Source organism: Morone saxatilis, unplaced genomic scaffold (genome assembly GCF_004916995.1).
Source record: "Morone saxatilis isolate NCDOM2014 unplaced genomic scaffold, NCSU_SB_2.0 Contig15, whole genome shotgun sequence".
NCBI lineage: Eukaryota > Metazoa > Chordata > Actinopteri > Moronidae > Morone > Morone saxatilis.
This window is the reverse complement of record NW_023339707.1, coordinates 20,790,394-20,801,578: the sequence shown is the minus strand read 5'-3', so window position 1 is coordinate 20,801,578 and position 11,185 is coordinate 20,790,394. Positions and strand designations below refer to the sequence as shown.

The 11,185-nt window shown below is 40.2% G+C and overlaps 2 protein-coding genes across 2 annotated transcripts in view; both read right to left on the bottom strand.

The window, feature by feature from the left end:
* The window catches only part of LOC118323904 (voltage-dependent L-type calcium channel subunit alpha-1D-like), a 20,196-nt gene extending 14,773 nt beyond the window's left edge, over positions 1–5,423 (bottom strand). Inside the window, exons 1-12 of the mRNA XM_035655972.1 lie at positions 5,405–5,423; positions 4,343–4,545; positions 4,107–4,211; positions 1,905–2,044; positions 1,668–1,813; positions 1,412–1,564; positions 1,124–1,320; positions 931–1,034; positions 672–814; positions 512–580; positions 354–420; positions 223–249 (exon numbers count right to left, since the gene is read on the bottom strand). Of these exons, the coding sequence (XP_035511865.1) occupies positions 223–249; positions 354–420; positions 512–580; positions 672–814; positions 931–1,034; positions 1,124–1,320; positions 1,412–1,564; positions 1,668–1,813; positions 1,905–2,044; positions 4,107–4,211; positions 4,343–4,545; positions 5,405–5,423 (1,373 nt within the window). The remainder of the gene's footprint in view (positions 1–222; positions 250–353; positions 421–511; positions 581–671; positions 815–930; positions 1,035–1,123; positions 1,321–1,411; positions 1,565–1,667; positions 1,814–1,904; positions 2,045–4,106; positions 4,212–4,342; positions 4,546–5,404) is intronic.
* A 2,410-nt stretch (positions 5,424–7,833) lies between these two features.
* timm17b (translocase of inner mitochondrial membrane 17 homolog B (yeast)) overlaps positions 7,834–11,185 on the bottom strand; it is a 4,359-nt gene continuing 1,007 nt past the window's right edge. The window contains exons 2-6 of the mRNA XM_035657050.1: positions 10,432–10,531; positions 10,273–10,336; positions 9,868–9,996; positions 9,651–9,761; positions 7,834–8,472 (exon numbers count right to left, since the gene is read on the bottom strand). Coding sequence (XP_035512943.1) covers positions 8,384–8,472; positions 9,651–9,761; positions 9,868–9,996; positions 10,273–10,336; positions 10,432–10,531 — 493 coding nt within the window. The 3' untranslated portion in view covers positions 7,834–8,383. The remainder of the gene's footprint in view (positions 8,473–9,650; positions 9,762–9,867; positions 9,997–10,272; positions 10,337–10,431; positions 10,532–11,185) is intronic.

The following is an 11,185-nucleotide window of genomic DNA, read 5'->3' as shown; positions in this document are numbered from 1 at the left end:
AGAAAAATATATGAGCCTTTGCAAAGATACAGTGTGTTTTCCTAAATCCATTTACGCTTTGTGTGAACATTACAGCACAATAAACACAATATTTATGTATATAAGCTTAATATTGTAATATAATATAACAGGAGATATCAACTCATCATTTACTGGACTGCATTGTTAAAGTGAATGAAAAAATGAAGAAAATAAATACAAATAATACAAAACAAATCTTACCAGAAGCTATTGGCCATCATCTTTGCCCTGAGAAAACAAGAAAATGTGAGTCCAAATCATGAACAGACTTCATTAACGCCTGCGTGCCAGTGATGAATCAAAACAGTATTGTTATTTCTCTGTTGCCTTACATGAGAGAAGCACAGAAACCACTGTCATCGTCGAGGTATGCAATGTCATCGTCTGAGTCTGACTCGGCTGTAAAATTAAGATAAAGCACTGGCTGTTAAAGAAAAATGTAAAATAAACATAACAACAATCAATGACAGCTGACATACAGCTGACATACCTCCACCATCCTCATTGTGCTTATACCAGCCAAACTTCTTCATCATCTTTTTCTTTGCGATTGCAGCACCTTTGAAGTAAAACAGAGGGCAGATTATTCATAAGGCAAAGCTGAATGTGGATGTTTTGGTTTGAGTGTGTGCAATATGTGTTAAACTAACGTTTGTTTCCCTCTTCATCCACATCCTCGGCCTCTATGAGCCAGTCCATGTATCCTATCATGTCCTCCTCCATCTGCTTGCTCTCCTGCGCCTTCTGCAGCTCACCACGGGCTACGGCCTTTTCTCTTTCCTTGGAGAACTCTCTGTGCACAAACACAAACTCATGAAGCACCGAAGACATATGTAAGGGGTTCATTTTATTTCTTATAACACAATTAATGCACAGAAAGCTACGGCCCGCAGTGCAGCAGCTACCTACCCGCTCAACACACCCAATACAAGATTAATAATGAAAAAGGATCCAAAGATGACCAGAGAAACAAAGTAAATCCATGGAATCTCAAAGCCAATGGCATCATTCATCTATGCAGAGAGACAAAGTAGAGGTAAGTATCTTCAATTACAACAAACAGATGTAAAACTGTGGAGGATCCAGGAACATGTCTGTGTACCCAGTAGAGAACATCTGTCCAACCCTCCATAGTGATGCACTGGAATACTGTCAGCATGGCGAAGAAAACGTTGTCGAAGTTTGTGATGCCGCCATTGGGACCCTCCCACTTGCCCCTGCACTCAGTCCCATTCCCGTCACAAAAGCGCCCGTTTCCGGCAAATGCACAAGGTGACGGGTCGTCTTCCACCATGAGGCCTAGAGCAGAGAACAGCAGGAGGCATTGAGCCAACATGTACGTGAAATAATGACACCGTGCAAGATCTGTTTTAGTTTATAGAGCAGTGACCTGTGCTGCTGGAGTAACAAGTCTTGTGCATCCTGCCGATAAAAAGCTCCAAGCCGATGATAGCGTAGATGATGATGACAAACATTACCAACATACCGATGTGCAGAAGAGGGACCATGGCTTTCATGATGGAGTTCAACACAATCTGTAAACCTGACAAGGCAAACACACACTTTTGAATGCTGCATGTGGGATTAGGCAGGAACACACATGCAAAAAACACACTGAAACAAACTGTAATGAAGGATGAACGCACTTGGCACTCCAGATACAAGCCGAAGCGGTCGCAACACTCTGAATGCTCTGAGAGCTTTGACATCCAGGCCTCCAGGTTTTCCTGCAGCATGATGGGCCTCTCCCGGTTTGTGATCTGTCATGGCTTCTGCCATGACACTGAACAACCTGCACAGACAACACATAATAGCTTGTTGAACTCACATTAGTGACGGAACATTTGATTGCAAATGGTGACAATATGAAGCGCCAAAAATACCCGACAATGACGATAACGAAATCAAGCAAGTTCCATCCGCTGCGTATGTAGGCGCTGGGGTGCATGACTAAGCCGTAGGCAAGAATTTTAGTGAACGTCTCGATGGTGAAGATGACGAGGAAGACATACTCGACTTGTTCCTAAGAACAAAAAAAAAAAGGCAATTTGGGATGTTTGGCAAAATTGGAATGACCTTTTTCATACGTCAGTGCGTCTGAAAGGAAATAAATAAGGAAGGGGTGCTAGAGAAAATTTCATGTTATTGTCACAGTCATATAAAGACATTTAGAAACTCCTGATTTCCCCTCGACACATACAGCCATAAGTGGTATTAACTGACGTTTTCATGCATGTGTGTTGTCATTAAAGGCTGACTGCAGTGGCTTTCTAACCTCTTAACCTAGTGCCTAACATGCTTAAGCCTGTAACCGAATCCGTTTTCTGTACCCTTCAACTTAATGCTTCTAATCACTGCTCCCACTGTCACTAAGGCTTTTACCTCAAGATGACACTATAATCCAGGCATAATGTGGTTTAATGTAAGATGAGTGGAATTCACAAAAATCTGTAACATTCACCAAAACTTGATCCAAAAGTTGATGATATTAACTGGTGGTACTGCAAGTCCCTGTAGGGAAGTGTATGTTAAAACTGTCAGCTCACCTCCTTTGTACAATCCAATAAAGGGATCTACTAACATCTATCCTGTTGCAACAGTAAGTGTGTGTCCTTGCAAGCCTTTTAACTAAAATGACCTAAAATCAAATTCAAATATTTGGTCACTTGTCCTCTCTAACTAACAAGGCAAGAGTTGTTTCCAATAATGCATTAACAATAATGTGGCGTTTTGTAAATATATATATAAAGCTTTTGTTGGGTCATATTGGCTCATATTTCCACTACACCAAAAAAACAAAAAAACAGGCTTGTTTTCAGTTTGGCCATTGTGTAATTTATAATGTACAGAAGAAAACTTGATCAGAAAGAAAGAAAATAAGAGAGACAAAGAGAGAGATGAGGCAGATGGTTGGTGTTTAAGTAAATCATGATCCCTGACAGGACAGGGTCACCTAAAAGAGGTCACACACACATTTTTCTCTCTAATAGCATTATCATCCAACATGGAAGTCACCTTCACACTAATTGTTGCTACCTTCTGCAAAATGCCTTCTGAATACTGTTCATGTACATAAAGAAACCTGCACGTAATATATTTTTCTCAGCATCCATTGCACTCTGCACCATTGCACTATTGTCTACTGTCTACAAATGTTATTGTTTTTTGCTTGTTTATATACATGTATAATTTAGTCAAGGTTTTACATTGAGAGCGTGGGAAAAAAAAAAATGTGTGCACATATCTGGCCAATAAAGTGATTCTGATTCTTTTCAGGAAAAACTGTAAAGCTAATGTTTGTCACAAATCATGAATATATCTATCAGTGTCCTCAAATTGCTCAGAGGACATGAGAAGGAAAAATATAAGCAGGATGTTCTTAGTGAGAGTCAGTGTTTTGAAACAAGAACAGAGATACTTGATCTTAGTGAAAATACAAAATCTTCATCTTGACAGCTTCATTCATTCCCCTTAAAGGGATGAAGTTCTAAACTTCTTACCCTTTCCAAGGGCTGAGTGCTACTTCAGCAGCCTGATGAAGTTCTCTTGCACCATTTACACCTGATATATATGATCAAAGCACCAGGATCTGTTTGAAATTCGCACTTCATGTCATGTTCTCCATGTTTGCCCCTCTCAGATCTCTCTTCAAACACCTTTTTTTTCCTCTTACGTGTCCTCTAACCGACTGATCTAGGTATCTAGGTATTTGTCTGTGCATCACTAAAGCGAAGTATGCATAGGTGTATGCATGAATGCATCAATCATACAAATAAGGGAATTAATGGAAGGCCCTTCACTGTTGGTTAAAGACTGAAAATACCTTCAAGTATGTTCTTTTTTCAGTTCCTTTCTTTCCTTCCTACGCAGGAAGAATATTCTCCCAGGTTTTACATTTTATTCTGTTCATTTTTGTGTTGTGATTTTTGTTGATAGTTACATTTGTTGTTGTGTACTTTTATTTGGAGTTTTTGTGTTGGAAGTGCAACATCCTCTAGAAGCTGGTAATATACTGTATGTAGTTTCAAGCAGTTTTTTTGTTAGGTTAAGCTACTGTTATCTGTATCTCCACAGGGGAAACTCACCAGTTGGTGATTGGAAGCATTGGAGTCATCATCAGGATATGGCTTGGTGACACCCATGGCCACACAGTTGGCAAAAATGGCAAGTAGAATGAAAATATCAAAGGGCTTGAGGATAAGAGTTAAGGGTACAACAGACCTTGTGAATGCAGTGAATCATCCCGCCTACACCCCAACACATTCTCATCAACACATTATACATTTGCATCATATTAAGGACTGTTTGCATAGACATACACAAGAGAAGGATATTTCCACTCTACAAGGGCCAGTGCCGCCATGCGGATGGGGTTGCTGAGGGTGAGGCAGCAGAGGGCTCGGGGGGCCCTGAGGGCGGACTTGTTCGCCTGCATCGCCTTCTTGGCCCCCCCTCCTCTTTTTCTGGCTGAGCCAGTGGACCCGAGGGTGTCTGATTTTCCTCCATCGCCCCCAGGGGGGGCATCTGGCAAAAAACAAACAAAAAATAAATACAGTCATTATGCTATTCTGTGTTTTAAAGCATCTTTGAACATGAAATCTAAAATATGGCAGTGACAACTAAAAGATTTATGGTGTCAATTATTTTATTCTGAGCAAGTAAATGATACATCAAGGGTGTGATAGACGTAAATAGTTATTTGCTAATAGAGCAATAAGTGTGTCTGCATTCCTCTCTCACACCATGTAATTATTTCATTGCTAATAGGAGCCCACATTTTATTATCCTAAGGAGGAAGGGAAGGGATTTGAATCGTGGCTGTAGTAACAGGCAGGTATTCTGTCCTGAAGGCCTCATATTATAAGACCAGATGTGACCTACTTCTTTATTGGGAGCACTTAGCCCAGCACTATCCCCATGTAGGCCCATGAACACCTGTTGGCAATTCCCTCCACATAGAATAGGCCTGCAGTTACATTTTATTATCTCCATATCGCCATGTAAAAACTACAAATTAGTAGCCAATAATATGGGCAGATAAGAGCTTGTGGAAATATTGAATGCCAGTAGTGCATCTTATTATTTTAAAAGGTATAAAGTAAGCTTTTATTTTAACTGAAGCAAACGTGCTTAACTATCAGGATGAGCTATGTTCCGATGTTGTCACCTTAACTGAATATCTGGATGTATTATTTCAGAAAAGATAATCTGCCACCTAGGCCTGCTTTGTTCCATGATTTCTATTCCGCACATACCTTTACAGTAAAGTGAGCCTTTCCCTTTTGTAATGCATTAAAACTTTAAATACTACTACATATACTAATAATATTCTTTCTATTTTCTACTGTGTGCAAACCTCAGAGACATCGGAAGGAGTCCCTACCTTTCTTTGCCCCATCCATGTCCGCAGTTTAACACCACGAAATCACTTCAGAAAACCCACCATCAACTCCTCCTCAGGGGATATGCGATGCGTAATGGATCACAGATATGAATTTGGCCCCCCAAAAGAAATAACTTTCTAAGAGTTTAAAAAAAAGACCATCTGCAGCCTGTCATTTCATATCCACATGCAGCGAGCCGGTGCAGCTGAGAGGCTGCGGGCCATCCTGCTCACCGCCTGCTTGTAGCCTAGAAATCCAATTAATCCAATTTTTTTTATATATATACAAAATCCAATTTCTGGTAATTTCTTTCGAGTGTAAATGAAAAACTGCAATTGCTTTTTATCTAGGCAGGCACATAAAGGTGAGGATTATTAAAACAAACTCGTCCCCATACCCGCGGTGGTCAGCCGTGGGGATTAAACTAGTTGAGCCGTTTAAAAGGATGACAGTGGAAATCTTTCCAGGAGAAGGTGGAGGTAGACTCAGGAGAAACCCTGTGGCTCTGTGGGGTTTTATTGCAAAGTTAAACAGAACAAAAGGGGATATTAAGACGTTTTTGTCAGGATAGAAAAATTAGGATGCCTAACTTAATGCAAGTTAGAGAAACCTATTTCAGGATCGTGGACAGAAGCAGGCGCTGGGTGCAGTACCAGCAGAGAGTCGGCAGGGGGCGTGCTTCCACAGTAAATACCAGGACAGGTGCAAGTAATGATTGCACCAGTTATTATATTACATCACTCCATCATTTGAGGCTTTAAAGCTAAAAAAAAAAAAAACACCACCTCAAGCTTTAAAGGACATTTGATGCCTTTATTTGTTTTTTCTCAACTTTTGCAAGATAAATATATTAAGACAATAGACAAAATAAACATTCTTTCTATACATTGTTTCGAAAGCAAAACACAGTCACACTGCATCATCTCTCCTCTTCTCTGTGCAGATGCTACCATTCTGAGAAAACAGAGAGATTAAAAGTGCTTGGTTGCTCGATGGATAATGCAGCGATCAAAGTGACGAGGTGTGAGAGATAATAACCGACTAACTGAACAAAGTAATTCAAGCCATCATTTTCTAGGAATTCATCCGTATTTTTCAGTATTGAGGAAGAGACATTATTTTTGCTCGTGCTTCTAATATAAGATAAAAACTATTGAACAAAGATTCAAAATTACAAAAGCTGCCGGGTGAGGCAAAGTCTTAATAAAGTGATACTGCAGACAAAGAATGAAATGAGGTTTGCAAACACATTATTTAAAAACATACACAATTCTTTGCATTGATTGTCACAACTGACATTGAATTCAAGACTTTAAAGAAATTAAATTAAAGAAACATATTCTCAGATTGCCACTCCCCATGTTAAAAACTGCACAAACACAGTGTTGTAATGTCACAGACATCTCATTTCTCTTATTACTCTACCTTTCTGCCTTACACACATCACTGTTTACTAAATCTGTGCATAAAATCTTTGGAAGGGAAAAAATTGTTTGGGAAATACGCCTTTTCTCTTTCTTGCCAAGAGTTACATGAGGAGATTGATGCCAACTCCACCATACTCCAGAAAAACACTGCCCCCTGACAAAAAACTCTACCTGGTAAAATATCAAATTGTAGTTTTTAGGTGTGGATTCTGTCTAGTTTTTTAAGGTGTATTTCCCACAATGTCAAACTAATAATAAATAAATGCCTAGATATTGAATAATCAAATTGAATTGCATATTTAAATCTTATACTTTATGATATTTTTTTGGTGTCATTGGACAAAAATGTGATACCTTTCAGCATAATATAGTTCAAGTGGTCAGAGAGAAAACTAGGCTTCTGCCCCTCCTCTTGGCTCCGTTTTCAGGCTTCAGTAAAGCTAGCCCGTTGGCCAATCACAGGTCGTTTCATAGAGAGTGTTTTCATTTTGACTGTTCGACACATGCAGACACTAATGCATGTCCTTCAGATGGTGAAACACTGATTCAGTGGCAGAAAATACTACAATTTGTGATACATTTCCAATCCCTCCTTTGCCAACAATAGTAAAAAAAACAAACAAACACGTATGTCAACATGTCCCGGCTCCACACACAGCTTCGGGCACATTATGTTTGCATCGCCGACACACAGTGGGCCAACGCGAACAGGCCCGATGCCTGACACAACAGCGTTCGCGCGAGCACATACACTTCTTGCGAGGGGGCCACTGTCAGCTCTCACGGTGTCGTGGTGTGGCTTTGGTGTGGTGTGTCGTCGCTGCTGGTGTATCTGTCGTACTCACGCTGCTTCGCGCCTCCGCGGTGTTCTGCTGGCAAACAGCATGTCCCAACCTTAATTGTCTGCGTTTATCAAGAAGGCTTGGAATGGACTGCAAATAGATACGGCGCGTGCCGCCCGGCTCCTGCGATTCAGGGTTTCAGGCTGCAGCAACACAGGTTGCTGGAGGCAGTACTGGACAAGATGTCTGGACCATCCTCTCATCCCACTGTTAGACATTGTCGCAGCTGCCCCTGAAGCCTCGGGGCCCCACCACCCCCTCTGCTCTGGAGGGGAGTCTTTGAAAAGACAAGGTGCAATCACAGACAGAGGGATTGGGGTCTCTGGAGAGCGGGAGCCACGAGGCCTGAGGTTGCCGTTCAAAGGTGTGGGTTTGGAGGGAGGGGCTTAGCAAAGTGATACGAGGCAGCAGAAGGTTGGCCTACTGCCGCTTTAACTCATAAATGTCACAGTGAAGACTGAATAATCACTAATGGAAAATACATTGCATGAGATGCTGGAGGTGCAAACATGAGGTTCGTCAGAAGGATCTTTGTTTACATACAAACATTCACTCATAAATAACTAAAACTGGCAGTAATTTACCCCTGAGGTTTAAGAACATAGTGCAACTACTTGACACCGCTGTAGGTACCAGTATCTCAGTCTCCTGGTGATACCTTCTGCAGCCACTATCCACTGGTCTGACTCACTGTGTCCACAGCTGGTCTCTACTGAAACTGCCCCTTCGCCTCCTGCTGCTGCTGCTGACCGCCATCCTTTGGAGGTAACTGACTGGGGTCTTCTGCAAAAGGAATAGCTGAAGAAAACAAGAGGGAGGTTAACTTTTCAGGTCGCTACGGCAGTATCCTGTTTAATGTAGCTTTTACCATTTATATTTTATTTGTATCTACTGCTGTTGTTTTGTTAGTTTGTGTTTTTAGTATATTTATATTTATTTATTTATTTGTTTTGTGAATACCCTAATAACTAAAAAAAAAGATGTAAAATGTATGTTTCTTTTAGATGCACTTAGACCGTTATATATAGTCAATTTCTGCTGTTCCATTATTCCGTTTTTGGTTAACAAATCAAAATGTCTGCTGTGAAAAAGGCCTATACCTTTCCACAAGTTTCAGAGAAAATGCTACAAGTTGTTGCATCCACTATGTGTAAATTAAAAGAGAGTTTTGGCACCACAGTAAGTACAAGAGCTTTTCCAGTTTACCAGACATGAGAGTCAACTCTTACTCAGAACTCTGCGTTTCTGGTCTATTGTTTATATGTGGTTTCTAAAGAACAAACACCAGACCTTTACTGTACTTTTCAGAAATCTTCTGCTATTACAGACCATTTGAACTCTGCTGTAGGAGCCTTGACGTTATTCACAGAAATATTAAAAATACAGCCCAAAACAACACAATGATCTCTATGTGTTTAAAGTGTCCGTTCTCACAGTGCTGCAGCCTGCCACAGTAGACTACCAGTTACAAATTGTGGTCATCCACTAACGGTTACTATTTTATAGTGGGTCATTAGAAATAATACAGTGAGACCATTTGTGTTCGAGAGGCACTGATGGAATCCGAACTTGTTGTAAAACAATTGCCAATTTACACACTCGGCACATACAGAAAAACATTAGCATTCATTTTGAGTCACGTTTCCGTTCACCAGTGAAAGTCCAATATTCATCCTCTTAGCTCTACATGGTCTACATTGATATGTGGCTCTTAAATTATTTTACTATGTCCACCAGTTAGTTGCAAACTGTCTGTCTGTTGCTGTTTGGTGATGAAATTTGCTATGAGAGAGAGATGAGAGTGAACCAAAACAAAAACTGTGAGATGAAAGATGCTCAGACACTGAGGGGAACTGTAGAGGTGATAATTCACTACGAGTGACACGTTTCACTAGTAATCATGTGATTTTTAATATAAAAATACTGATCATAGCAACTTAAAATATAATTTGCAAAACTCAATCAACTGTACTTACGGTTCTGAAACTGCTGTGCTGTATATCTTGTTAGTAGGATCCCAAAACCCTCAATGAGAGCGAGCAAAATCCCCCCCATCATGGCAGAGCCCACCATAGTTAACGGCCCACCTGGAGAATCACACAAAATTCATTGAGTCACACTAGTTACCTTGATGTGGTCAGGATAACAGGAAGGTGATGTCCAATTAATTGTGCCATACGAGCTTCCTCTTACTGCGTGCTGCTAGGATGGCCCCAGTCAGTGCACCACTTGTTATGGAGTTCCAAGGATCCTCTTTCCCCCTCAAGCGAACTAAACCACAGTCGATTGTGGAGAAGAGCCCTCCCCATACAGCAAAGCTACCTGCAAATCCACCCAAAAGCAGCCAGTGAGTGTTTGGAAGTCTGGTTTAATGTATGATTTTAGCTGTAGGCAAAGAAAATGTAACCATCAGTAATTCTATGAAATAACTGAGCTCTAGCTACTGAAATATAACAAACCATTACTTTTTGCAGGTAAATAATTTAATATGCACAAAGAATGATGCTATTCAACTCCAATATGCAACAAATACATGTTCAGATTCCAAGTGCTACACTGAAGGAAACAATTCATGGTTAAACGAGAAGATATCCTCACCTCCAATCTGGGGAGCTCTTACTCTCACTGCGTTTGCGCTCCCTCTCAGTCTGTGTCCGACACCCTGAAACATTAAAACACTGCTGAAATTCTGCCTTTAAAAACCAAATGAGAATCATCCTTATTATTATTTTTATTGTTATTAAGTATTGAACTCACTGCAGGGGCATTACGAAAGCCCTTGATCGACTGGAACACCCCTCCTCCAATTGCACCCATGGTGAAAGCACCTCCACAGTCGTCCACTATCCTCCAGGGACTGCAGGAACGCATTATGAAGAGCGGGGAAGAAGACATTTTAAAGATAGGATAAAGTACGTTATGTCAAAATATTAGACATACTTAGGCTTTGTAATACAAGGTTTGGATTTTCAGCACTCCAAAGGCACTGCACTGCGAGGCCATTCAAAGTAGTTTATTGTGTCGAGAAAAAAATGGTACCATAACAGAACTCACACTGTGCTATTGCAGTAATTTTAGATAATTAGTTGTTGGTTAGTTCATTGACAGAACATTTGTGACATATTTATTTGAGTCATTTCATCCAAATTACTTTTATTGGTGCTGCCTTATCATATCCTGTTGTGGCGGCATCATACTTACACTGAAACAACGAGTTAAATTAATAATTTCAACAGAATAATGATCTACAACTATTTTAATAATTGGTTAATTGCCCTAATAATTTATTAACATTATTCAGATCACAAATTAATGCATAAATAAGAATGGCTATATTAAACGTGAATGTGAATGTGAATACATAGGGAATTAAATACATAGTCTTGTATAACTGTAGAAACAATTTAAAAAATAAGTTATTCTACAAATATATCAATCATAGCGAGGGATTCTGGCAAGACCCTTGTATATTCCAGTAATATCTATTGTCAATGAGTCCCTGTCCTGGGAC